Source organism: Micromys minutus, assembly GCF_963924665.1.
Source record: "Micromys minutus genome assembly, chromosome: 32".
In the NCBI taxonomy this organism is placed as follows: domain Eukaryota; kingdom Metazoa; phylum Chordata; class Mammalia; order Rodentia; family Muridae; genus Micromys; species Micromys minutus.
Genome location: NC_137967.1, coordinates 18,584,089 through 18,611,489, shown reverse-complemented (window position 1 = coordinate 18,611,489; position 27,401 = coordinate 18,584,089). Strand labels below are relative to the sequence as shown.

The 27,401-nt window shown below is 48.9% G+C and overlaps 1 protein-coding gene across 1 annotated transcript; it reads left to right on the top strand.

Annotated features, from left to right (window-relative positions):
• Positions 1–3,205: 3,205 nt before the first annotated feature.
• On the top strand, positions 3,206–7,279 carry LOC308413626 (CD177 antigen-like; the record flags this gene model as incomplete). The annotated part of the gene is made up of 6 exons (XM_080908682.1): positions 3,206–3,269; positions 4,614–4,754; positions 5,518–5,703; positions 5,793–5,930; positions 6,231–6,335; positions 7,224–7,279. The coding sequence occupies 6 exons, from the start codon at positions 3,206–3,208 to the stop codon at positions 7,277–7,279; spliced, it is 690 nt and encodes a 229-aa protein (XP_080764808.1).
• Between the last annotated feature and the right edge of the window lie 20,122 nt (positions 7,280–27,401).

The following is a 27,401-nucleotide window of genomic DNA, read 5'->3' as shown; positions in this document are numbered from 1 at the left end:
GTAAGCAGTAAATATATTTTATAAAATACTGACAGCTTCAAAGAACCCTTTTGTGAATGGGATGTTTTCTCTATTAAACATAATTATCCAAGCCTGGAAATAAGGGTCAGTGATTAAGACTGACCGCTGCTCACTCTGCCAGAGGATCCAAGTTTAATTCTCAGCACACACACAGCAGCTCCAAACCGTGTAACTCGAGCTCCAAGGGCTCAGTGCCCTCTTCTGGCCTCTGCACGCGTCAGGCACACATGTGGTGCACAGACACACATGCAGGCAAACGCTCATACACATAATAAAGATAAAATACATATTAACACACAACATCGTATACATTTACCGCATGTGATAACTCACAGAATATTGTCCCAAGGTCGATGCCTCCTTCCCTCCCAGCAAGGAGCAGGCAGCCGTGGGAAACACCGGGATCCCCTCCGAACCCCAAGTGTTGCTGTGCCACAGAGCAAAGCATCGGCACTCTGTGTGCCCGGGGGACGCCCGCCTGCCCTCGATGGTCACTGCACATTCAGCACAGCAGCGAGTCCAGCAGCAGATGAAGACAGCGCGCTGTGTGAGGAGCTGTCCTGAGCCGCCATTATACACAGGAGGCCACTGTGTGACACAGAATCAGCCAGAGTCAGAAAGACAGAGGGCGCACCTGACCCCCTTTGTGTGGAACCTAGACAGGGGAAGGACAGGAAAGGAAAAGGCTGTTGGGCACGTGGGAGGGTAATAGTGACAGGAACCAAGAGCCCAGGCTGGGGCTCAGCTGGACTGTGCTTGCCTGGCATGCAGGGCGCTGGCTTCCATCCCTCTGCTGTGTAAATGGTGCCACTAAACCCAGGACTCAGGAAGCTGGGTCTGAGGGATCAGAAGTACAAGGTCATTTTCAGCTACATAGAGGGTTCAAGGCCCTCCTGGGCTAGGAGACTGTCTCAAGAAATAGTGTGCTAATTCTAAGTGTTTCTGATCATATAGAAGAGCATCCTGAGACCTGGGAGCCAAGGAAACACACAGTTCTGAGAGGAAGCCTCCTCAGCAGAGGTGCTGAGCCCCCCCCCCTCCAGGGGGGGAGGAGATCCCGCACTGAGCTCAGCCCTACTTCATTTCTTTGATTTTTCCTTTCTTCTTCTTCTTCTTTTCCTCCTTCTTCTTTTGTTTCTTGGCTTCTTCCTGTGAGAGTCACACCAGGTAGCAAATCTCATACGGGTCAGCGAGCGGATAGAATCCAAGGATGGCTGCACCGCTTCCGTAAGGGGACAGCAGGGAACTGAGTGAAGGGCGGGGCTTTCCGGAGCAGAGATGTCCACAGTGCGGATGGGCTGGATTTCAAGTCCTGAGTTTAGGGAGCTCAGGGATTGGTGGCTTTTTTTCACCCCCCTTTTTTCTGCATTAGACCCATGGGTTGGGATGCAGAGACTTTTGCAGCCACAGCTGGCTTTGGCTGAAGTGTCCTCACTGCTGAGGCGCCTGGTAGTCCGGAGATGAGGTGTTGCCACCTTGGACAGTTCCTTGAGGACCACTCCTGAGGTAGTATTTCTCCAAGGCTGAGCAGAGGTGTCAGCTCCTATGGTGACACCTCAGGACATGCGCAGGCACAGGTGCTGATGTTTTGACAGGTGACTCTACACCAACAGCTCTCTCAGCTCAGGGACTACACGAATGAAGCATGCTATAAGAACTCAGGAACTTTTTTCCATTTATTTTTTTATTTTTAATTTTTTGGGCAAGGAAATGGACTTTCTACATAATAATATATTATTATTAGTTTTTAATAAGCGAACCGAGAGCCAGCAAGATAACTCAGTGCATAAAGGCATCTGTTGCCAAACCTGACATCTTAATTTTAATTTCTGGGATCTAAACGGTGGAAGGAGTAAACTCACTCCCCAAATTGTTCTCTGTCAAATGACCCTTGACACACGTGTCTACACACAAACACACAAAATAAAATGTAATAAAAGAATTGACATCCATGTCTAATCACAATGGGCATCCTCCTGGGACTGAGGACAGTAAACATCTGTGATGGCGATCAGTGTCGTCACCTAGAAGCATCTCTAGTGACAGGTCAAAGGGCGTTCCTCACAGAGCCCTCCTAGATACCATGTGTCCCTGGGATTGGAGGATGACCTCAGCAGCAACCGCCACTGACCATTGCAGAACACTCATCTTCTACGCATGCGTACCTTCTATAGCGTTCTGTAATTGGCTTCTCTGGGGACCAATGAAATACAAAGGTTCTCCAGGTTTAGCCAATCAAAAGCTGGGATGAATGCTCATCAACCAATGAGTCTTTGAGGGTAGGGCCTGGCTCAGGTTAGCACAGTGGGCATTGGGCAGGCCATAGAGGAGGCACGCATGCGCAGATCGGTTACATCAGAGTACAACCGGAAGTGCCTTTTAAGGCTGAAATTTGGGTGAGGATATTCAGAAGACAGAAAGAATTTTGCGGCGTTAATAGAAAAGAAAAGAAAAAAAGGAGCAGTGATAGACCAGATCCCCCAGCCCTGAGGAAAGAAACCAAAGAGCAGGAGCAAGGGAAAGGAGGGGGAAGGGACCTGCGTGAGTCGTTAGTCACAGGGACAAGGGCTATGGCATGCACTCCTGAGTTTGATGCAGGGTAATCTGGTACTGAAGTCTTGGTTTTGAGGGAGAACTGGGCCATGGACACCCTAATCTGAGAGAGGAGAGCTTTGCTTTCAATGGGTTTGTTTCCTGGGTCTTTGGAGAGTGCTCAGTTCTGGACTTTGTGTCTAAGGGAAGCATCTGGGGTCTGACCACCCGTGAATGAAGGAGGAGGTCGGGGATTGCACCCCTTCGACTCAGAGCTGAGGATTGTTCTCTGGGGCCTGAAGATGGAAGTTGGGTGATTAAATCCTAGGTCCTGCGGAGTTGGGTCTGTGAGAATGGAACGTAAATGCCACCTTCCTAGGACAGACAAACCAGGGCCTCAGCATTCCAGTTGTGGTTGTGGTGGAGCTGGGGCCTGAGGACAGAGATGCTGAGACCTTGAGAAGTTTCTGCTTGGGATTTAAAGTCCTGATTGAGGCTTAACTCAGAGGGCTCCTGGGCCCATTGTCTTAGGTTCCCTGGAAGTATCCCTGGCTAGAAGACAAGGATTAACCCCCCTCTGTCTGGCTGAATTTTCTCTTCTCCACCATTAGTTCCCAGGTCCTGATCAGCTCTTCCCAGCCTCAGAGAAGCCATGGGAGCCTGCCATATCCACTGTTTCCTGCTCCTGTCCCTGCTGGGCTTCTTCCCCTGCTCAGGTGAGGAGGTAGAAGAGCAGTTGGCACATCATCATTTGAGTGTCAGGAGGCTCTGCATTTCACTAGTGTCTCTGAGCAGATTGGAGGAGAGAGCAATTGCACGTGGGAGGAGGAGGCCATGTGCAAAGGCCTGAGAAGGACCTCGTGTGTGGCGACACCTAGCTCTCCTACCCACTGGAGACCAGCACCCTGCCCACATTTTCAGACAGGAAATCAAAGATTACAGGTCCCTTGTTCCATTGTCAATAATGGGTGCCCAGCGTACTGTCCCCTGCCTTCCTCATCTCCTTGTCTTCCCCTGAGTTCTTCTGTCACACTAGAGTGTGTCTCATCCTCCTTTCCAGTACCTATGGAATGTCCCCTTACCTGTAGGACTGTCTTAGTGTCATAGGCACAAAGAGCAGATGTGCATATGGAGACAAAAGAACACAGAGTCACACAGGAGTCTGGAGCCATTATAAAAACTCAGAAGTCATTAGATGTCTCTTTATCATTTTTAATTATGTATAGATGTGTGTGTGTGTGTGTGTCTGTCTGTCTGTCTGTCTGTCTGTCTATCTGTTTCTCTGGGCCTGCAGGAGGATATATGCTCATACTTTTCGGGTCTCAAACTCAGCTCTTGGAAGAGCAGTCAGTCCTCTAAGCCCTGAGACATCTGTATAGCCCATCAAGGTCAGAATTTTATTCTAGGAAAGATGGGGCCCCCGCAGAAGTTTGTGCCTTCTCAGGGTTCTGAGTTTTCATGGATCTGACCTTATTACCTCACCATTTAAGAGATCCCATGGGCTTCGAGGGTGGGAGAGACAGTGGGGAGAAGTGAAGGTAAGATAAGAGAGACCACAGCAGGCAGGGAGTGGCCTTGCTGTCACCTTGCAGCTGGCTGGAGGCATGAGAGGTGGGGACAGTGCTCAGGATCTGAGGGACTGTAGTAAGTCACGGGGTTTCCTGAGGACTGCAACATGGGCTGCAGAGAAAGAATGAATGAGAATGGGGGGGGGGGCAGAGCTGCAGCCAGAGCAACTGGGGGAAAGGAGCCACCTTTGAACAGGATGGGGAGGGTGTGGGTGGGGTGGAACAAAGAGGCCAGGTCTGGTTTGCAGGGGTGAAGCAGCTCAGAAATGAGGTAAATAGCCAACTCCCCACTAGGGTTCACCAAGAACAGTGGGAGATCGTGGAAGTAATGACTTCCGAGTCCCACCTTAATGAAAGACAGGGGTGTCACAGACATTCTGTATGATCCCGGAGTATGGTTCAGAATGCAGTGGCCTCCCTTAGTGCAGAAGGTACAGGGACATACATGGTGGGCTCCTGACTACCATAATCCCTGGATTTTCCTCTCCACAGATACTCTGACCTGTCAGATGGGGTCAATGGTGCGCATGGGCTCTGACCTCACCAAGAAAGCCGTTGAGTGGATAGAAAAGAAAACGGTGATTACTCCTGAGAGACATATGTGTCAAGAAATATTTCTGCTCCTAGATGTAGGTGTGTGGTCTGAGCTGGAGGGAAACACTTCCACACCGGGCCAGGATTCTCTGCCCTGTATTTCTGCCCTCCTCCCCTTAAGTATGGGATCTCGTGTCTCTGTGCTGCCTTGTTCTGCTGAGCTGTGATGGGGTATATAAGGGAACTCTGGGCTTGAACCCTTGTACCACATGAACCACATGTGGTGCTGGGTGCCTGTAATGCCAGCCTGGGGCTGTGGGTGCAGACAGTCAACTTCATCTACAGCAGCATAGGGAGTTCAAGAGCAGCCTGGACTAGAGGAGACTCAGGGCCCAGGAAGAGTGAAGAAATAGGGAGGGAGGGAGAGGGAAGAATGGATGGACAGAAGGAAGGATGCATGCGGAGTGCCTGTGTGGGTTCTGCTAATCCGAGTCCTTCTGCAGCTCTGCAGGGAAGTGGGAAGGAGAGAGAGCACAGGGAGCCGAGTGTGGTGTGAAGGGCAGAGTGTGGAGAGAAACCCAGCGGGTAGAAGAGATGCTGGTCAGAGTGAGGCCGCAGCACGGTGCAGAGGCTCAGAGGAGACCCTGTGGAGGGGCTGGTCACAGGATCTGCAAGGGCAGAGCAGAGGGAGCCAGGTTTAGACTTCAGTGTGTGGCCGACTGAGATCATGATGTGTCCTGTTGTCACTGGGGATTACACTGTCCCTAAGTGGGAGCATCCAGGGACCTAAGTACTGGGTTCCCAGTTTCTAGCATCCTTTCTGTCCGTGCCTCCATTCCATCCCTGTACCCCTCTCCTCCAGGCAACACCTCTCTCTTATTGGGGACCAAAGGTCCCAGCATAGAGCGTCATAGAAATGTCAGAAACATCACGATTTTTGCCCGTGGACCTGGCTTAATGGCTATCAGTTTTTACCATGTTTGTGACGTTGAACTGTGCAACAGAGTTAACAGCAGCCAAGTCCTACTTAACTCCCTCCCTCGTGTAGGTATGTGACCCAGGGACACGGAACCTGAGGGAGGTGCCCGTGGTTGCAGCAGACAGTCTGCTCTACAGCTCCTCCTCTTCTCTCCATAGCCCGTCCTGTGCCAGGAAGAAGCCAGTGTCATGTCTGCATGCATCTTAAGGGTTCTTGCAAACGCACTCGCAAGTCCAAGCTTGTCTTCTGTCCTCAGGGTACTCGCTGTTATAATAGTGAACTGACAATAAACGGAGGTAAGATGAAGGCTGCATCCCCAGGACGAGAGAGACTATGGCCATGACTCCAGGGGTTCAGGAGGAGGGATGAGGACTCCTGACTCTGAGGGAGGTGTGGACATGCTTCTGCTGTTGCAGAGGGAGTGTGGCTGGAGAGCAGCCCCCTGGATGTGAAGGAGGCACCCTGCGCCTGGACTGAGACTCCCGGGCCCACTGGAGGAGGGCTGGAGCCTGGACATCTAGTACAATTTTCTTTTAATGCTTCACTGAACTATATGCCTCCTGTCCATGGTCCCTGACTTGAGCTTTATCTTCTAGGTGGCCTCAGTACAATCTTAAGCATTTCCGGATGCCTGGTCTATCCTCAAAAATTCTTAATGAAAAATCAAAGTTCAATTGGTACGGTCTCCTTAAAAGAAATCCGTATTCCATCAAAGAGCAGCGATTTATTCTCACATGTGTGTGCCCCGAGCATCCTCCTTGCCTGGATGTTGGAGCTCTTGGCTCTTCTCAGCCCTTTGTGTGCAGGGATTTGTCTTCTCTGCTGAACCCATTTTCCAGCCATTCTTAATCCCTCTTGGCCACCCATACCCAGCCCTCCTGACTCATGACCCGAAGACCTGAGACTGGGCAGTGTGGCCTGTGCTGTCGGGTGCCCTCATCCCTCACCCCCACACCTCTGCCTCCTCATGCTTAGATGTGGCAGCCACTGAACCCACCCTGCTCCAGAGCAGACAACCATGAACCCATCACACGTGGAAAAATAAAGTTGCTGTTGTTTCTCCAGATACAGGGTGTCTCTATGTGAGGAGATGAGGGCACAGTGGGGTCCATGGTGGTTCCTGCTGCCAAGGCCTGGTTTTCATGGTTCTGTGCTGCCCAACTTTTCCTGGGGACTCAGCACTAGCATCTACTCACCCCACGTTGGGATTCCTTGACAGTACAATGTATGACTACCACCAAAGTCCAACGTGGTGAGCCTGAGGTTCACATGGAGTTCCTTCCAGGAACACGCATGGGTGAGGGGTGACTTACAGGATCAGAAGTCACCCAAAGACAGTTGCTTCACCAAAGCTGGCCCCAGCAGGAGTGACAGCTCACAAAGCTGGGAACCTGGAGCGCCTGGCACAGACAGCATGGAGGCCGGTCATGTAGCTTGAGGTGCCCTTTCCAGGTGCCTCAGTTGGTCCAAACCTCTGCAGACAGCTTGGCTGTGTTCTGCTTCTTCCAGACATCTGGAGTGGTGTGAGAGTCTTTTTGCAGATTGGTTTGTCTGAGAGTCTTTTTTTGCAGCTTTTATTGTGTTCCCAGGCATCGAGGAGCTGGTGAATCTGGTTGGTTTCAGAGACTTCTTGAAGCTCTTTTGAATTGTTTTCTGTGAATTTATGTATTCACTTTATATCCAGATCATAGTCTCTCTTTCCTCCCCATCACCCTCCTCACAAGGGCCCTTCCCAAAATCTCCCCTGCTCTTCACCTCTGAGAAGGGAGAGGTTTTCCCTGGGTACCAGCTCATGTTTGCACCTCAAGTCATTGCAGAACTAGACGCACCCTCTCCCACTGAGGCCAGACAAGGAAACCCCGTTATGGGATGAGATCCACAAACAGGCAACAGTCAGGGTCAGCCCTTGCTCCAGTTGTTGTGGGACACACATGAATACCAAGCTGCATGTCTATTACGTATGTGTGTGTTTATGGGGGGCTAAGTCCATCCCTTGCATGTGCTTTCGTTGGTGGTTCATCCTCTGGAAGCCCCCACGGGTTCTGTCTGGTTGATTGTGTTGGTCTTCTTGTGGAGTCTCTATCCCCTTCAGTTTCCTCAATCCTTGCCCCAATTCTTCCAGAAGCCTTCCAGAGCTCAGTGTAATGGTTGGCTGCATAAAGCAGGCTTATGAGCCCCTCAAGTTGGTGCCATTTTGATGAATGTCTGACCCCTACATTCTGGTAAAATTTGCACAATAGTCACTCCTTGCCCTTCTGTAGTATTTAAATCTGGAGCCTTGTCTCAGCAATTCTGGACCCTAACATTTGGGGGCTTGTCCGAGAACGCTAGGCACCCCTGCCACTTCGTGGTAGATCATTCCAAGGGGACTGATTGGCTCTCTGATACTCCGTGAGTTGAGGCACGCCTCTGTGTTGTGTGTCTTCGTGTTTTTGTCTCTTGTCCTGCCTTGCTCAGAGTTGTCTCCTGCTCTGCTCAGTGTAGGGTGTTTTGTTGCTGATTTTTTCTTTCTCCTCTTTTCGTATTTCTTTGGTTGGCACAACCCAGAGGCTTCTGGAGGCTGGGTAGCAGCACCAGAGGCTTCTCCCTGGCCTGAACTTTTCAAGGCGCTCCAGAACTCCTTATGCTGGGAAATGTAGTTAGTCTACGGCAGGTTTTGGTATAAGAGGACAGGACCAGAATGAACCTTGTAGGCAGAGCCCGAGGGTAGGAAAGGCAGCCGCGCCGCCTCTGAGAATTGGAACCAACCAGTGCTTGTTGGAGGCTAGTGGGTGGTTCCTGATGGGCGGGGCGACAGCAGGAGAGGCCATCTCCCACTTCATACGGTTTTCCTTTCAAACCCCTGGAGGTTTATCAAGTGCTTTTGGCTTATTTGATCTCCCCGATTACCTTGAGAGATACCATGGGACAGATAGCCAGCTCCTCTCTGCCCTAGTCCAGTGACACTTCAAGGACTTCAAGTGCCTGGCAGATCACCCCTTGGCTTAGTTGTAACAACAACAACAACAACAAAAAACGGTAACTTGGAGCCACCATTCTACCAGCCGCCCATCTCCTGCCTGGTCAAGCTCGTAGCAAGCCAGGCCACCAGCATCTCAGCCTCTCTGGTGAGAAAGCAGATGGGGAACTGGATTGAACAAGAAGCAAGATAGATGCTCCTCCCTTGAAATTACAGCGAAATAAAGTTTTGTCTGTCTGTTTTAAACATATAAATGTATGTGGCCACTGCATGTTTATTTCTGACCGGTCTAAAATATGTGTTTAGTATGATTTGTGTGTCTTTGTTATGAAACACTGACTTATATGGTTCATCATCTATAATATTGGTAACATAAGGTTGGTTTTAAACTTTAAAACTCAGGGTTAAAGCCATTCTGGGCAACAACACATGGCATGAGCTAACCAAGGCCTCTGGAAATACTTTTGCATTGGGATAGTATTTTTATGAAATTTCTGTCCTAAAAATCAGACTTATAAAAGATAGGGTTTAAAAAATGATTCTTTGGGGAGGTATTGAAGGTGCAGTGTTCATATCCGGGAGGTTTTCTTTCTTCCTTTCTTTTTTTTTGGCAGCCAAACTTGGCAGCATGAAGGTAATGTAACACGTGGTGTTGATTTTTATAGACACTGAATGGTTTACACTGTTGAGAATTGTTTCTGTCTTCTAGAGATTATGATTAAATATACAAAGCGATGGGCCATTTTAAAGGTTGTTACATGTTCTATTGGAAGGTCTTTGTTGGTGTGTGATGATGGGAGCGATGCAGGAGGAATTTTATCAGACACCAGCGATCAGGTTACCCACGCGTGGAGGGGACCATTCCTGTGAGCGCAGTCCCTTCGGTGACAGCTGTGGATCCGATGATGAAAATGGTGAATATAGCAATAGAAGGTTTTCTTTTAAAAACGCAGCTATTGATCCATGAAATACGTTACCAGTTAGAGATGGATTTCTGAGGTCGTCTTAACTGTTATGGCTTTGTCCTTTCCTTTTTCCCTTTTTATTACGTCAGTTACATTGCTCTACAAATGAAGAAATTATACATTTCTTAATAAAACTTGAGAACTGTGTTAAGTTACAACTATATCGAAGGGTTAAAACCTTAAAAGGGATAAGAATCATTGGCTCTTGGAACCTGCGCCCTTCCCTTTTAGTTTGCCCGAGCTCAGCCCGGCTCCCGCAGCCCTCTCCTCTCAGTCCAAGAGCTGACCAGAGCTCTCTCAACCAAGGCCAGAGAAATCCCTAGTCTCTTGATGAAATATGTTTATGGGTTAAAAATGTTTTGTTTTAACACTAGAAGAGCTTCCATGTAAAACTGTAAGTTTTAAGGCCACTATGACAGTTCTAGTCTCATAAAAGCTACGATAATTAAGAAATACCAGTTGCTAGTCAAAAGCCTTATGAGTGATCATATCCCTTAATATGTTCAGAAGCACATTTAAAGTCATGCTAAGGACTGACGCAATTAATATCAAGATAAAGCTTCCGTGGTCTCCGTGTGAGGTTTCTAAGGAACCATTTGAAGCAGATGGCTAAGAACAATGATTGTTTAACATGATGAGAAGTATCTTAATGTGTCTAAGATCGTCAGATATGCTAGCAGGTTCCAGTCCTCAAACCAGACAGAGATGTGCTGAATATGACATTCAATATGTTTAAACTTACTGTGGCAAAGACTCTCTGTCTTAGTTAGGGTTTTACTGCTGTGAACAGACACCGTGACCAAGGCAAGCCTTATAAATAAAAACATTGAATTGAGGCTGGCTTACAGGTTCAGAGTTCAGTCCAGTATCAAGGCAGAAGCATGGCAGCATCCAGGCAATCATGGTGCAGGAGGAGCTGAGAGTTCTACAACTTCATCCAAAGGAAGCCAGGAACAGACTGAGCATCCTCAGGCAGCTAGGAGGAGTGTCTCCAAGCCCACCCCCAGAGTGACACACTTCCTCCAACAAGGCCACACCTTTTACTAATGCCACTCCCTGGGCCAAGCATATGCAAAGCATCACACTCCCAAATCCTGACAATGATCCCCCACAGTCTCCAAGAAGAAAAGGGCACAAGGCAGAGGACACCTCCTGGATTGTGGTGCACTAAACACTCAGTGGAACTGTCCCAATGCTTCTCCTGATGCCAGGTGAACACAAAGGACACCAGGAGAATGGATTGCTGCTACCTGTTGCTTAAGACTAAGAGGGCCTACGCTCCTCCTCCTCAGGCAGCCCTCTAAGGATTTGCCAAGCCCGGCAGCTGAAGATTGACCCGGCCCTGGGACCTGTGCCTTTACCAACGCCATCAACCTCGCAGGAACTTAATGGGATGGCCATCTGGGTAATGGGTAAACCTGTCATTATAACTGACACATCAGCCCTTTGGATTCCAATTTATCCTTCTCAGATCTCTGATCATATTCACGCCTAAGCTAACAGTAGCTTAACAGCCAGACAACAGGCAACTAGCTCCTTACCTCAAGGTAGTTTACCGTGTTAGTCCAATAGTCAATTCATTCGTTAGATAAGACTACTAGGTCTCTTATTAAAAGGGCAAAGAGGCCTTGCTCACAGGCTTCATATTAAACGACTGCTCTCAATAATTGGCTGCCTCTGTCACATGGTAAAAAAAAAATAGATTTAAAAAGTTTATATGAGGTCTGAGGATAGAAAAGCTTCTAAAATATTTAAAGTTCTAGAAAAATGGTCGAGGTTAATGATTTGAACTATACGGTTGGAGGATGTGAAGGAAAAAAGGAAACTTGGATAACGGACAAATTATTTTAGACGGAACATGTTTTAAGGTTCTCAGTTGCCACTTTTGAAATTTAGAGAGTCTAGGAAGGCAATTTAAGGTAGATTAATGCAAGCTGTAAAAATGCAAGGGACAATTTAAGATGTACAAAAAGGTATATTTCATATTTACCTGCCTGCTATTATTAGACTAAGATTTCAAAAGTTCAGAATTTAAACATTGACCAGTGAAACCAATAAGTGAATGGCACACTGGCTGTCTACGCTATACCAGTAGCTCAAGGTCTAAAGTTCTCTCTGGTTGTCTTCTGAATATAGACTTAAAGGTACTTCTCACGTTAAAGACATCTCTGCTCCGTTGTATATCTGATTCTCTGGCCTGAAATAAAGGGGGTTATGCCTTTTAACTCAAACCTGTAGACTTACTGGGCCTCACGAGTCTGCTCCTGTCTCACAGATTCCCTGCCAGCCACCATTTTTGTTTGTTTGTTTGTTTTGGTCAAATGTGGATTTCAATATAATAGCAAGCACGAATACACGACCGTCTATAAACTAAGGTTCAAATAAGCTTCAGGGAATCAAAAATAAAAATCATCAGGCTTGGGACCTGCATACCACAGAGCTAATGGACTCCAGGTAAGAAAACCTGCCTGTTCTTGGAAATGAGGTTTTTCCTCGTTCTTGAACCTCTTCACCTTCCCCAGCTACTACACGGTTTTTACTTCTGTCCCTACTCTGTATTTGCCTCAGCAGATTCCCCCTGGCTGATCAGCTCTGAAGCTCCTGAGCTCCGAACTGGGCAAACGTGGATGTAAATCAGCCCAGTGTCTGTAATGGTTCCCCGTCTTTCAACCGCATCACCTAATCCAGTGCTTCTGATAAACACCCCCATTGCCCAGCACTTCAGCCTTCCTGGGCCCCTTTTCCACCGTCCTAATGTCAGCAGGAAGCAGATGCAGAAGAAGATTATGCTGCCCATTGTCCACCTTACAGCTGAGATGCTAAGTCAAAAAGGCCCACATTTTGACACCAAAGCTTATGGTCCTTAGGTCCCAATATAGCCCCCTGGACTTGGGGAAAGGGGGACGGAGAGGTACAGTGAGAGATCCAAAAACCTTGGGAATAAAAATGTCCAGTTCTCCGGGAAGCAAACTGAGAGGAAGCCAAGACATTGTCATTGACCCGCAATGGAGATTGGAATGGTGGGTCCCAGGCATGAGATGGTGCCTGCCCACATTCAGGATGGGTTGTCGGAACACACTCAGCAGTCACAGCCCCAACAGTGAGCTACACTAATACCCTCGTGTCTCACCCTTTGTATGTTGCCGAAAGACAATAGCGTCACATTAGTCCTCCACTCTCTTTGTCCAGATAAATGATGGAGACTTCCACAATGAAGCCATTGAACCTTCCACACAGTGGGGTTCCATCCCAGACCCAGGATTAGGCACCAATCACACCCAAACGCTCATTTGCACAGAGATCATTTATTAAGCAGAGAAGACATTAAAATGGCTGTTACCTGACCCAGGCAGAAAAACAGCAGCAGATGACACTGAGGTATAATGTTTTTGTATACTGCTTTATTGTGTGCTACAGCCAGTGTATATAAAATTGTTGAACCCTGTGAGAAACAGAAATCCATGAAAATTCAAAGACGTAGACATTAAGAACTGACAAAGAGAGGACTGTGTATTATGACACATGATAAAGAGAAACTCCTGTACCCAAACACAGTTCTACTAAATATTCACTGGCCCATGAAAAGTGCTTTGAGAAAGCTTAATCTAAATGACCAGAAAAAGGAGCAGGCTTTGGGCTCTGAAGGATTTGTGCTTAAAAGACACTCCAGACAGCAAAGGGTCATGATGAGGATTCTGCAGACAGATGTGTTTCACATCTGCAGCCGACCGGGAAACCTTCACATGTTGAGCCCAGCCTCCAGCTGGAGCTGCTGAACTACCTTCTTCATGACAATGGTGCCAGAGGACTCTGACCTGGTGCTGGGGACGGCCATGCTGACTTTTCAGTCCATGTGCGGAGGTATAACTTTTTAGGATAGAAAAAGGGTGATCTGTGTCAGCATGGGGTAGGCCATGGTAGTATATTTGTCCCAGAGGACCAAGGACTGCCTTTGGATAGTGAGGAGACAGATGTGCCACATAGGAAAAGGGCAGTTCATACAGTCTGAAGGAGAAAACCCATGTCAGAGTGGGGTGTTAAATTTTAACCGGGCATGTTAATTAGATGAGCCGTAGGGGCTTCTGAGTGCTGGATTTCAATAATTGGACGTCTGGATCTTGGGAGTGAGCCTCGGGAGGAGAAAGTAGATAAAAAAGGGACTGGACTTTGGAAGCTTGCTTTAGGAATTTCAGCGAAGAGGGTTTGTTTGTTTGTTTGTTTTCAAGGCAGAGGGAGCAGGAGAGAGGAAGAAGTCCTGCCAGAGCTGGCCAGACTGGCTTCAGACTAACTATTCCATGAGTGATTGATTGGTCCACTTCTTCCCTTCTTCATTGCTTCTCAGCTTCTTCTGATGGAAGAGTCATCTAACTTTAATTTTTTTCAAACCTTACTGTTAATGATAGTTCTTAAAAGTCTTCAACTGCCCTTGTAGCCCATCACCCACCAAAGAAAGGAGACAGGGGAAGTGGACCTGTTTGGGAAGGTTCTTTGGAGCAAATCCCATCTGTGTTGTCTGGAAATGAACAGTTCAGTTCACAGGTCAGCAGCGAAAGCTCGATCCACTTGCAAACACCTCACAGATACACCAGCAGCCCAGTTCGGTAGAGTCAGGATAGCTAACACAAATCAGCCGTGGTGACATGATCTAGCAGAGAGAGCAAGGCCTCAGCCTCCATTCTAGTCAGCAGGAGAGACCTGGAGCGCCACCACGAGAAGGCTGTGCTTCTCTCAGGGACGCAAAGATCAGTGAAGAATCAAGACCCACAAGCATCGCACAGCTAGCTGTATAAGCAAGCCTAGGTCTCTGGTCTTCACTCTGTGGAGTCCTATTTATACCTTCCAAACATCCCATGTCCTCCACGTGCCTTGCCTCAGCAAAACATTATCCAACACAATGAACTCTCCAATGAGCCCTTGGTTTCCACTTCAGAGTCACACCAGGTAGCAAATCTCGTAAAAGAGATGTATTGGCGGGTCAGCGAACTGAGAGAATCCAAGGATGGGATTGAGTGAAGGGCGGGGCTTATAGAGGATTTCGTAGGGGGCGGGGCTTTTCAGAGCAGAGATTTTCACAGTGCGGATGGGCTGGATTTCAAGTCCTGAGTTTAGGGAGCTCAGGGATTGGTGGCTTTTTTTTTTTTTCCACCTCCTTTTCCTGCATCAGGCCCATGTGTTAGGATGCAGAGACTTTTGCAGCCACAGCTGGCTTTGGCTGAAGCGTCCTCACTGCTAAGGTGCTTGGGTAGGCTGGAGAGGAGGTGTTGCCACTGTGGAGAATTGGGGGGCGGGGGACAGCTCCTGTGATGTTATATCTCAAAGACCATATGCTGAAACAGAAAAGAAAGTGATAGCGTCATAGATAGCTCCTATTTTTATACCTCGAGCTGCCGGCACAGGAGGTGTTGTGGTATTGACAGGCGCAGCCATTTAAACAGCTCTAGTTGCAAGCGGCCCAGGGACCACACACGTGAAGTACGTTAGATGAACTCAGGAACACTTTGCAAGGAAACGAACTACTTTCTGTATAATAAACACATTACTAGTTTTTAAACAAAAGAACTGAGAGCCAGCAAGGTGATTCAGGGTGTAAAGACATCTGTTGCCAAACCTGACGTCCTGATTTTGATTCCTGGGATCTAAACGGTAGACGGGCAAAACTCACTCCTCAAATTGTCCTCTGTCACATGACCCTTGACACATGTGCGTCAATACACAAACACACTAAGCGTAATAAAATAATTGACCTCTATGTCTAATCTGAATGGCCATCTTCCCAGGACTGAGGAGGGTAAACATCTGGATGGCAATCGGTCGCCTGCTCCCTGCTCACATGTACAATTTAAAAGCATCTCCAGTGACAGGTCAAAGGGCGTTCCCCACAGAGCGCTCCTAGATACCATGTGACCCTGGGATTGGAGGATGACCTCAGCAGCAACTACCGCTGACCGTTGCCGAACGCACACTCTCTACGCATGCGCGCCTTCTACGGCGTTCTGTAATTGGCTTCTCTGGGGACCAATGAGATGCAGCAATTCTCCGGGCTTATCCAATCAAGGCATGTGATGAATACTCGTTAACCAATGGGGCTTCGAGGATCTCGTCTGACTGAGGATCTTGCCACTGTGGGCAGGCCTAAGAGGAGCTCTGCATGCGCGGGGGACAAGTTATGCCTTCCGAGCACAACTGTAGCCTTTGAATGCCGAGGTTCTGGTGACGACGTTCTGAAGCCAGAAAGAATTTTGCTGCTTAAAAGGAAACAGCCGTGAGAGGTCAGATCCCGGAGCCCGGAGGAAACCAGCCAGTGAGGAGGAGCAGGGGAAAGGAGGGAGAAGGGGCGTACGGGGGTCCAGAGAGGAGCGCAGGAAATGGACTCCAGAGTTTGATGAAGGGAAAACTGCTACCACAGTCTTGGTTTCGAGGGAGAACATGGGCACTCTAATCTGAGGGAGGAAGGATTTGCTTTTACTGGGTTTGTTCGCTGAGTCTTTGACCAAAGCTCAGTCTGGATTTTGTGTCTAAGGGAAGCATCTGGGGTCTGGCCACCCATGAATGAAGGAGGAGGTCGGGGTTTGTACCTTTTCATGGCAGGGTGCTGAGGATTGTACTCTGAGGCCTGGAGAAAGAAGATGAGCAACTAAATCCAGGGTCCTGGGGAGCTGGGTCTTTGAGAATGGACCTAAATGGCACCTTCCTGGGACACACAAACCAGGGCCTTCAGAATTGGGGCTCTGTTCGAGCTGTGCTCTGAGAACCAAGAATCTGAGGCCTTGAAAAGGTTCTGCTTGGGCTCTGAAGTCCTGAGAGTTATGTCAGAGGGCTCCCAGACCATTGTCCTGTGCCCTGAAGGGACACAGACGCAGAGATCCTGGTTTCAGGGAACCCGTAGCTGACTGAGTTTGGAAGCCAGAGAACCCGAGGCACAGTAAGCCTGTTTTAACTTCCAAGTACTTCAGGATTAACTAACTTTCTGTTCTTATGTTCCCTAGAATTGTCCCAGACTAGAAGACAAGGATTAACCCCCCTCTGTCTGGCTGAATTTTCTCTTCTCCACCATTAGTTCCCAGGTCCTGATCAGCTCTTCCCAGCCTCAGAGAAGCCATGGGAGCCTGCCACATCCACTGTGTCCTGCTCCTGTCCCTGCTGGGCTTCTTCCCCTGCTCAGGTGAGGAGGTAGAAGAGCAGTTGGCACATCATCGTTTGAGTGTCAGGAGGCTCTGCATTTCACTAGTGTCTCTGAGCAGATCGGAGGAGAGAGCAATTGCACGTGGGAGGAAGAGGCCATGTGCAAAGGCCTGAGAAGGACCTCGTGTGTGGCGACACCTAGCTCTCCTACCCACTGGAGACCAGCACCCTGCCCACATTTTCAGACAGGAAATCAAAGATTACAGGTCCCTTGTTCCATCGTCAATAATGGGTGCCCAGCATACTGTCCCCTGCCTTCCTCATCTCCTTGTCTTCCCCTGAGTTCTTCTGTCACACTAGAGTGTGTCTCATCCTCCTTATGTTCCCAGACCCTGTGCAGTGACCCCTTGTCTGCAGGGCTGTACCAGGGACATAGGGACAGGAAGGGATGTGTCCATGAAGTCATAGGAAGGCTGAGTCACACAGAATCCTGGGGGCTATTCTAAGAACTCAGAAGTGTTTAGATGTATTTTTGTTAATTTTTAATTACCTACAATTTTGTGTGTCTGTCTATCTACCTGCCTGCCTGCAGGAGGATATATGCTCATACTTTTTGGGCCTCAAACTCAGCTCTTGGAAGAGCAGTCAGTCCTCTAAGCCCTGAGACATCTGTATAGCCCATCAAGGTCAGAATTTTATTCTAGGAAAGATGGGGCCCCCGCAGAAGTTTGTGCCTTCTCAGGGTTCTGAGTTTTCATGGATCTGACCTTATTACCTCACCATTTAAGAGACCCCATGGGCTTCGAGGGTGGGAGAGACAGTGGGGAGAAGTGAAGGTAAGATAAGAGAGACCCACAGCAGGCAGGGAGTGGCCTTGCTGTCACCTTGCAAGCTGGCTGGAGGCATGAGAGGTGGGGACAGTGCTCAGAATCTGCAGAGACTGCAGTCAGTCACGGGGTTTCCTGAGGACTGCAACATGGGCTGCAGAGAGAGAATGAGAATGGGGGCAGAGCTGCAGCTGGAGCAACTGTGGCAAAGGAGCCACCTTTGAACGAGATGGAGAAGGCGTGGGTGGGGTGGAACAGAGAGGCCAGGTCTGGTTTGCAGGGGTGGAGCAGCTCAGAAATGATTAAAATACATTCTCCCACTTGGAACATTGAGAGGGTTCCGGGTCCTTGTGGATAGCTGTCCCAGCATCAAGAATTTCTGCCTGATGGGGCATATGTGGTAATGTAATGATTCTGAGAGGTCCCTTAGGGAAGGCCCAAATTCAGGATCCTCAAACTAGATTGTGTGGCCAACTATGACGCTAAGGTGACAGCCCAAATCCTGAGACCTGATCTGTCACCAATGTCTGGGTGACATTGGGCAGGCTCCTCAGTACCTCTTGAGAATGCTGCCACTTGCTAGGGGCTGTGGCTAGGAGATGACACAGTGGAGCCAACAGTGGAGATAGCATCTGTCTCTGCAGACCCTGTGCTCCTGAGGCAGAGGCCAGGCTGGACCACACAGCAAGAGCCTGTCTCAGAAACACAAAGTGAGGATAAAATGGGCTCCTCTGTGGAGCCCCATTTCCGTGTCCGGGCTCGGAGCAGCAGTCAGAGCTCACCAGATGTTGAGCTGTTTTGTTTGGCATCTGGGACTCTTCACTGTCAGGAAATCCATTTTGCTGGGGGATGCATCTGTTGCTAATGGGTCTGCAGCTCAGGACTGGGGAAGACAGCTGGTATTACTGATTACCAGGTCTTGCCAAAAGAGTGAGTCTCATTTCATCAAGAGACACTGAAATCTGATGAAGGAAGAAAGGGGTGTGGGTCTCTTTGTGGACACTCATGCCCAGTTCTCCGCCCAGCACCCACACAGATGCACACAGACATACATGGCCTCCTTCCTTGTTATTGCAATGAGAACATGAAGTCAGATGGGGAGTAGAGAACACCCAAAGTGGAGCCATCAGCGGAGAGGCAGGCCTTCCTCACAAGGCTCTGAGAGGAGGTTCCTGCGGGGGTTCAGGCAGTAACTGGGTGAGGAGGGCTGCAGGCCTGGAGGCCTTGACTTCTAGGTCCCTCCTTAATGCAGCCAGTGCACTGTGAGTTTGCTTCAGAACACTATGTTCTCCCCTATCCAAAAGCCGCAGGAACAATCATGGTATGCTTCCTGAGGCTCTTATATCCTGGGTTTTTCTCTCCACAGGTACTCTGACCTGTAAGGATGGATCTATGGTGAAGTTTGGCAATAACTTTACTAAGGCACCATTTGACTGGATCGTAAACACAACAGTGTCCTTTGATGGTAGCAATATGTTGTGTCAGGAGACACTTGTGCTCATACAAACAGGTGTGTGGTCTGAGCTGTAGGGACACAGTCCTGTACTGGCCCAGCCCTGCCTTGTCCTGGATTCTATTCCTTTAATTATAGGATCTCATGACTCTGTGCTCTGTTCTGCTGGGCTGTGATGAGGTATATAAGGAAGAGCTGTGCTAATTAGCAGGAAACCCTGGACTTGAACCCTTGTACCACATGAACTGGGTGTGGTGCTGGGGCTGTGGGTGCAGACAGTCACCTTCATCTACAGCAGCATAGGGAGTTAAAGATCAGCCTGGACTAGAGGAGACTCAGGGCTCAGGAAGAATGAAGAAATAGGGAGGGAGAGGGAAGAATGGATGGACAGAAGGAAGGATGTATGCGGAGTGCCTGTGTGGGTTCTGCTAATCCGAGTCCTTCTGCAGCTCTGCAGGGAAGTGGGAAGGAGAGAGAGAGCACAGGGAGCCGAGTGTGGTGTGAAGGGCAGAGTGTGGAGAGAAACCCAGCGGGTAGAAGAGATGCTGGTCAGAGTGAGGCCGCAGCACGGTGCAGGGGTTCAGGGGAGACCGTGTGGAGGGGCTGGTCACAGGATCTGCAAGGGCAGAGCGGAGGGAGCCAGGTTTAGACTTCAGTGTGTGGCAGACTGAGATCATGATCTGTCCCGTTGTCACTGGGTTTACACTGCCCCTAAGTGGGAGCATCCAGGGACCCAAGAACTGGACTCTTAGCTCTTGCCATCTTTTCTTTCTATACCTTGATTCCACTCTGGTACACTTCTAGGCGAAACATCTCTCATAGTTGGGAGCAAAAGCATGGACAAGTTTACTGCTCTTGGTAAAAAAGTTCAGGTGTTTTCCGCTGGACCTGGAATAGTGGCCGCCTCTTACATCAACTTATGTAACACTCACCTGTGCAACAACGCCAACAGCACCCGTGTCCTACTTGACTCCCTGTCACCTGCAGGTGTGTGACTCAGCCCTTGAAGAACAACAGCCTGTGGCTGCAGCTGAGAGCCTGCTCTACAGCGCCCCCTTCTCCCCCCTCAGGCTCCTCTAAGCTGGGAACCACCAAGTGTCCTGTCTGCGTGAGTTTGAAGGGTTCTTGTGATCAGAAGTCCAACTTGACTGTCTGCCCTGTGGACACTAAATGCTATGGAAGTTTCTTGTCACTGAAGGGAGGTAAGGGATAAAGGCTGCATCCCCAGGACAAGAGAGACCATGGCCATGACTCCAGGGGTTCAGGAGGAGGGATGAGGACTCCTGGCTCTGAGGGAGGTGTACAGAGGCCTCTGCTGTTGCAGAGGGAGTGTGGCTGGAGAGCAGCCCCCTGGGTGTGAGGGAGGCATCCTGCGCCTGAACTGAGACTCCCGGGCCCACTGGAGGAGGGCTGGAGCCTGGACACTGGTACGATTTTCTTTTAATGTTTCACTGAACTATATGTCTCCTGTCCATGGTCCCTGACTTGAGCTTTATCTTCTAGGTGCCCTCGGTGCAGTCTTTAGCATTTTTGGATGCCTGAACTCATCTTACCAAATCTTATTCAACAACCAAACTTCCATTGGGGCCATCTCTGTAAGAGAAGTCCTTGCTCCACTAGATAGCAGCAGTTCATTCTTACATGTGTGTGCCCCGAGCATCCTTCCGGCCTGGATGTTAGGACTCTCAGCTCTCTTCAGATTTGTGTGCAGGGATTTGTCTTCTCTGCTGAACCCATTTTCCAGCCATTCTTAATCCCTCTTGGCCACCCATAGCCAGCCCTCCTGACTCATGACCCAAAGACCTGAGACTGGGCAGTGTGGCCTGTGCTGTCGGGTGCCCTCATCCCTCACCCCCACACCTCTCCTCCTCATGCTTAGATGTGGCAGCCACTGAACCCACCCTGCTCCAGAGCAGACAACCATGAACCCATCACACGTGGAAAAATAAAGTTGCTGTTGTTTCTCCAGATACAGGGTGTCTCTATGTGAGGAAATGAGGGCACAGTGGGGTCCATGGCAGTTCCAGCTGCCAAGGCCTGGTTTTCATGGTGCAGTGTAGCCCAACTTTTCCTGGGGACTCAGCACTAGCATCTACTCATCCCACGTTGGGATTCCTTGACAGTACAATGTATGACTACCACCAAAGTCCAACGTGGTGAGCCTGAGGTTCACATAGAGTTCCTTCAAAGAACACGCATGGGTGAGGGGTGACTTACAGGATCAGAAGTCACCCAAAGTCAGTTGCTTCACCAAAGCTGACCCCAGCAGGAGTGACAGCTCAGAAAGCTGGGAACCTGGAGCGCCCGGCACAGCATGGAGGTAGGTCATGTAGCTTGAGGTGCCCTTTCCAGGTGCCTCAGTTGGTCCAAACCTCTGCAGACAGCTTGGCTGTGTTCTACTTCTTCCAGACATCTGGAGTGGTGTCAGTCTTTTTGCAGATTGGTTTGTCTGAGAGTCTTTTTTTGCAGCTTTTATTGTGTTCCCAGGCATCGAGGAGCTGGTGAATCTGGTTGGTTTCAGAGACTTCTTGAAGCTCTTTTGAATTGTTTTCTGTGAATTTATGTATTCACTTTATATCCAGATCATAGTCTCTCTTTCCTCCCCATCACCCTCCTCACAGGGGCCCTTCTCAAAATCTCCCCTGCTCTTCACCTCTGAGAAGGGAGAGGTTTTCCCTGGGTACCAGCTCATGTTTGTACCTCAAGTCATTGCAGGTCTGAGGCCAGACAAGGAAGCCCAGTGGGAAGCCCAGTTAGGGAATGAGATTCACAGGCAGGGAGCAGAATCAGGTTAGCTCTTGTCCAGTTGTTGTGGGACCTGCATGAAGACCAAACTGCACACCTACATCTATATGGGCAGCCTAGTTCCAGCCCTTTCGTGCTCTTTTGTTAGTGGCTCAGACTCTGGGAACCCTCTAGAGTTCAGGCTAGTTTACTCTTTTGGTCTTCTTGTGGGCTTCCTATCTCATCCAGGTTCCTCAGTTCTTCCCACAATTCTTCCGCAAGACTTTCTGAGCTCAGTCTAATGTTTGGCTGTGGGTCTCTGCATCTGTTTAGCTCAGCTGCTAGGTGGAACCTCTAGGAAGGCGATTATGCTAGGCTCCTTCCTTTAGGCACAACACAGCATCAGTAATAGTGTTAGGGATTGGTGTTTACCCATGGGATGGAGTTCAATTTGGGCCAGTCATTGGGTGGCCATTCCCTTAGCGTCTGTGACATCTCTCTCCTTGGACTTTTAGGCATGGCAGATTTTGGGTGGAAGATTTGGTAGGTGGATTGGTGTCCTTATCCTTTCTCTGGGAGGGTTCTGTCTGGCTACATGAGTTGGCCATTTCAGACTTCATATCCCTCACTGTTAGGAATCTCAGCTAGAGTCACCCTCACAGACTCAGGAGAACCCCCTCCATGCCAAGTTCCTGGCAGGAGAGGAGAGGGGAGGGGTCAGGTGTAGGGAAATCACGGGAGAGAGGGAAGGTAGAGTGAACCCAGATCAGTGGCATGGTTGGGGACATCTTTATTTTCAATTGTTTACTTTCCAGATTAGGAGGTTCCTGCCTAGGATAGAACGTCTCCATCTTGGAGGAAGCTGGTCTATAATACTTGCGTTGCTTCAAGGCTTCTTCCCAACCCGGGGCCTAACAGAGTCCTCTTGGTGCTGCAGCATGAAACACTGGAACGCACTGTGACCTAGCAGGGCAGAAGACTGTGTCCCTCAGCTTTTCTTGTGTGTGTGGATTTGGTTCTCCCCTTCCACAGCATGGTTTTTGGGGGCATTGACTGAAACATCAGGCTTGAAGGAGGAGCCTTTGCCCGTTACCCACAGTGAACATCTTACTGACCTGACTTCACAGAGCTTTTAGAGTTCTCGTTCCGGGCTGAAATTTGCCCCCTGCCCACAGGTGGGGAAGGAGCAGGCAGTTCGCATCCCAACTTCTCTGTCCTGTTAGAACCCAGAAAGTAGTAAGGCGTTTCCCATAGAGCTGACAGGCACCACGCTGAGACCGGGCTTGTCGGGAAGAGCGAATCTGGACTCACAGAGGAATCCATGTGCATCCACACATCCTCCTCAGGGGATTAACTAATGTTTTCCCTGCCAGGATGGAAACCTGAAGAAAGCAGGCTAATGGAGGGAAGATCTCCTGGTGGGATAAAAGCTGACTGTGATGGGGGTGTCACCCCAGGTGTGTGGGGGATGGGCAGGAAGCCAAGACATTGTCATTGACCCACAATGGAGATTGGAATGGTGGGTCCCAGGCATGAGATGGTGCCTGCCCACATTCAGGATGGGTTGTCCCACTCAGCAGTCACAGCCCCAACAGTAAGCTACACTGATACCCTCGTGTCTCACCCTTTGTATGTTTCCGAAAGACAATACCGCCATGGTTATCAGCCACCTTTCTTCTTAGTCTAGATAAATGTTTGAGACTTCTATAGAGTCTCAATGAACCTCCACACTCTGGGGGTTCCATCCCAGAATTTGTCACAAACCACACCCAAACACCCATTTGCACAGAGATCTTTTATTAAACAGGGAGGAAAAATGAAAATGCCTGCTTTCTGAGTCAGGTAGAAACAAAAAGGGAAGGTCTCTGTTAGCATGAGGTAGGACGTGTTTTTTACCCCCCCAGACACACAGAGGGCAGGGATAAGGCACAGAGACAGGAGATGGGGAAAGAGAAAAGGTGAAGTGGAAACTTGTTTCTTTTAGAAAGTCAGTTATGTCAAATGATGTTTTGCTGAGGCTTTGTGCGAGAGCCAGCTTGCATGAGTCAATCAGTCTCTGAGGTGACAGGATTAAAGAAAGGCAAGACAGAAAGAAGACACAGAAGCCAGAGGTAGACTTGGGAGGACTGCAGACTTGACTTTAATGAGCACAGCTTCTCCATGAGCATGGGAGATCCTTCCACCTCTGAGATCTTCCATTTCCTTCTTCAGAGACTTGAAGTTCTTGTCTTACAGATCTTTCACTTGCTTGGTTAGAGTCATACCAAGGTATTTTATATTATTTTTTTACTATTGTGAAGGGTGTTGTTTCCTTAATTTTTTTTCTCAGCCTGTTTATCCATTGAGTGGACAAAGGCTACTGATTTGTTTGAGTTAATTTTATATCCAGCCACTTTGCTGAAGTTGTTTATCAGCTGTAGGAGTTCTCTGGTGAAATTTTTGGGGTCACATAAGTATACTATCATGTCATCGGCAAATAGTGCTATTTTGATTTTGTTCTTTCTAATTTGTGTTCCTTTGTGTTCTTTCTAATTTGTGTTGTCTGATTGCTCTGGCTAGGACTTCGAGTACTATATTAAATAGATAGGGAGTGAAAGGAAAAAGTGATATCCGGTCGTGAGGAAATCTAATCTCCTCACACAGGGCACCAATGTTGTTAAAAGATGATGTCCCAGGTTTTGGCACCAATGTTAGGGGAAGGATGAAGAGAGTGGGGGCATATGGCCCATGGAGGAGCGGCAAGGCCTGAGGGCAAGGGAGATGCCTCTGGGGGGCCATGTTGGGAATACCTTCCCCCTGAGGGACCAGCCACACAACAGTATAGTACGGAATAGAGTTTATTCAGGTCATCGGAGTTAAGAGTAGTAGAGGCAGAGAGAGAGAGAGAGAGAGAGAGAGAGAAGAGAAGAGAGGAATAGAGAAGTAGAGAAGTAGATACCGGCCATGAGCATGTGGAGAGAGAGGGGAAGAGGAGAGACAAGGGGGGAAAGCAAGAGAGAGAGGAGGGCAAGAACAAGAAAGAGAGAGAGAGGAGGGGGCAAGTAGCCCCTTTTATAGTGTCAGGTCGCTGGGACAGAGCATGCCTGGCTATTGAGGGGTGGGGTTTACAGAATCCCAATATTCCTCCATTCTGGTTTAAATAAAAAAGAAAAATTAGAGGCGATGGTGGAGCAGGAATAGGGTCGTTGTGATCTCTGACTGACTTATGTTTGTTTTGGAGCGACATTTCTAGAGTCTAGAAAAGTGGGAGTGGGGACGTTTGTCTAATCTTAGAGTTGGCTGTCCAGGGTCGGTGGAACCGTCTGAGGATGGGTCAGAAGGAACAGGTCCAGGAGAAGTGTCTGTGTCTGTGAGAGGAGGCTGAAGCATCTGTAGGTTGCTTCTCTGGAGCTGATCTAGATGTAATGAGAGCGTGGACTTGACGAGATGCTGGAACACACATATGTATGCATTATAGGTAGAGATTAAGTACATTTGGAAGAAAGAAAATGTTTGCAGGAGTGGTCCTAGTGCTGCCATTCCTCCCCCTTTCTTATCATAAAAAAGGAGGAAAAGGGGAGGGGGAGGCTGATGCTGAAAGGGGAATAGGGGCGCCTAGTCCCATTGGCTACTTCTTGCTGTCTTAGGGTGTTGTAGGGGTGCAGTTGGCTTTTACCATCAGGGTCCACCTGGCAAATGTTCACATCAGGTTTCTCCATGGACAGTGGCTTTTAATCCTATAACAGGAACTGATTAATAGTCTGGTTAGACATTTTTTGTATCTGTCATTGAAGGAATGTAGAATCAAGATTGATAAGATTTGGAGCAAATGGTCAAATGATGAGATGGGAGGGGTCAGGATGGGGACCCTCTTTCTATTTACCAGATCATTGGCAGTGTGTATAGTTTTAGAGATTTGAAATATTCTAGGAGACATCTTAGTAAGGAGCCCAGTGATACATTCTGAGACATTGAGTTGCCCATTGGGAAAGGGTGAAGGGGCTGCTGAGTTATAAACTCAGTATAGAAAATTCTGCCTATACCTAGATGTGCCACATAAGAAAAAGGTAGTTCATACAGCCTAAAAGAGAAAACCCATGTAAGGATGGGATGTTTAATTTAAATTGGGCATGTTAATTAGATGAGCCATAGGGCCTTTAAGTGTTGAATTTCAATAACTGGATAACTGGATCTTGGTAGTGAGCCTCAGGAGGAGGAAGTAAATAAATACGGCACTAGATCTTAGCAGCTTTCTAAGGAATGTAATCTAAGAGTTTTTAGCAAGGCAGAGGAAACAGAGAGAAGAACAAAGCCTATCAGAACCATGTTCCCCACTCTAGAGCTTGTCAAAACTGGCTTGAGACTTACTATCCCATGAGTCATTGCTCTGTCATTGTAATGTTATGTCCCCTAGGACTTCACATCATGAGCGGAAGAAGAGGGCAGAGATTACAGAGAGCAGCACCTCAGAACTGGGGTTACCGCCTGCACCCTGAAAGTGCCTTTTACAAGATATCTTAACCCCATCCCACTTGCCTTGGCATCCATTCCTGGGCTCGTAGGGATGTGCCATCACACCCAACTAAACAGAATTTCCTACAGATACAAACAACATCAGAGCGCAGGGGAAAGGCATGGTGCAAACCCACACAGGGACGGACCCTGGATTTGAAACGCACGGTTGGGGCTGGAGAGACAGCTGTGCACTCAGAAATCCGTATGTCCCAGCACCCAGGGCAGATGGTCACAACCGTGCACAGCCCTAGCTCTAGAGGGTCCAATGCCCTCTTCTGGGCTCCGGGGGCACTGCACTCATATGCCCACGCCCACAGGCAGACACCCCTGATTAAAAAGAACCCTTTCGTTATTGTTTTTAAAGAAACCTGTCACTGTGTCAATGTGTGAGGTGACAAGCGGGGTACAGTGACACACACCTGGAATCCCAGCACCCGAGTGGCGGAAGCTGAGGGACTGAAAGCTTGAGACAAACATGGCAGCACAGCAGAGATTGTGTCTGGGAATCCACTGAGCGCAGCAGGGTCAGGACACAGGTCTGCGTGCGGTGGCACACACCTTTAATTTCTGCACTGGAGAGCAGAGGCTGGTGGACGTCGGGGTTCAGTGCCACCCTGCCTTATGGAGACAGTTCAAGGAATGCCAGGGCTGCACAGAGAAACGCTGTCTAGAAGGAAGCAAAGAAAGTAATTAGGATCACAAAGAGGTGCGGGGACATGACACAGTAGGTCACCCTTGTCATCCCAGCAGAAGGAAGATGACACTGAAGCAGGGTTATCACAAGGTCAAAGTCAGCTGCTGTAGCTGTGGACTTTCCACTTCAGCCAAGGCTCTTGGTTTACAGTGATATCCTGTCTGAAAGAGAGAGGGAGAGAGAGAGCACCAGCCAGCCTTCGGACCCCTGTGAACTTGGCTCAGGCAGGCCCCATGTCTGAGGATGCTGTGAACTTTGTATTTGCAAACTTGTGGAAGGGGTTCTATGAGACAGATGCAATTCTCTCCTAATGTGCACAGCCCTGAACAGAAGCCCACCCTCTGTTCTGGTGCCTTGTGGTGGCTGAGTCCTCAGGGTGTGGCACTACTTGGGAAGGATTGGGTGTGGCCTTGTTGGAGTGGGTGTGGCCTTGTTGGAGTAAGTGTGTCACTGGGAGATGGCTTTGATGTTTCAAATGCCAAGCCAGGCCTAGGGGTTCTCTCTCCCTGTTGCGTTCAGAACCAGACAT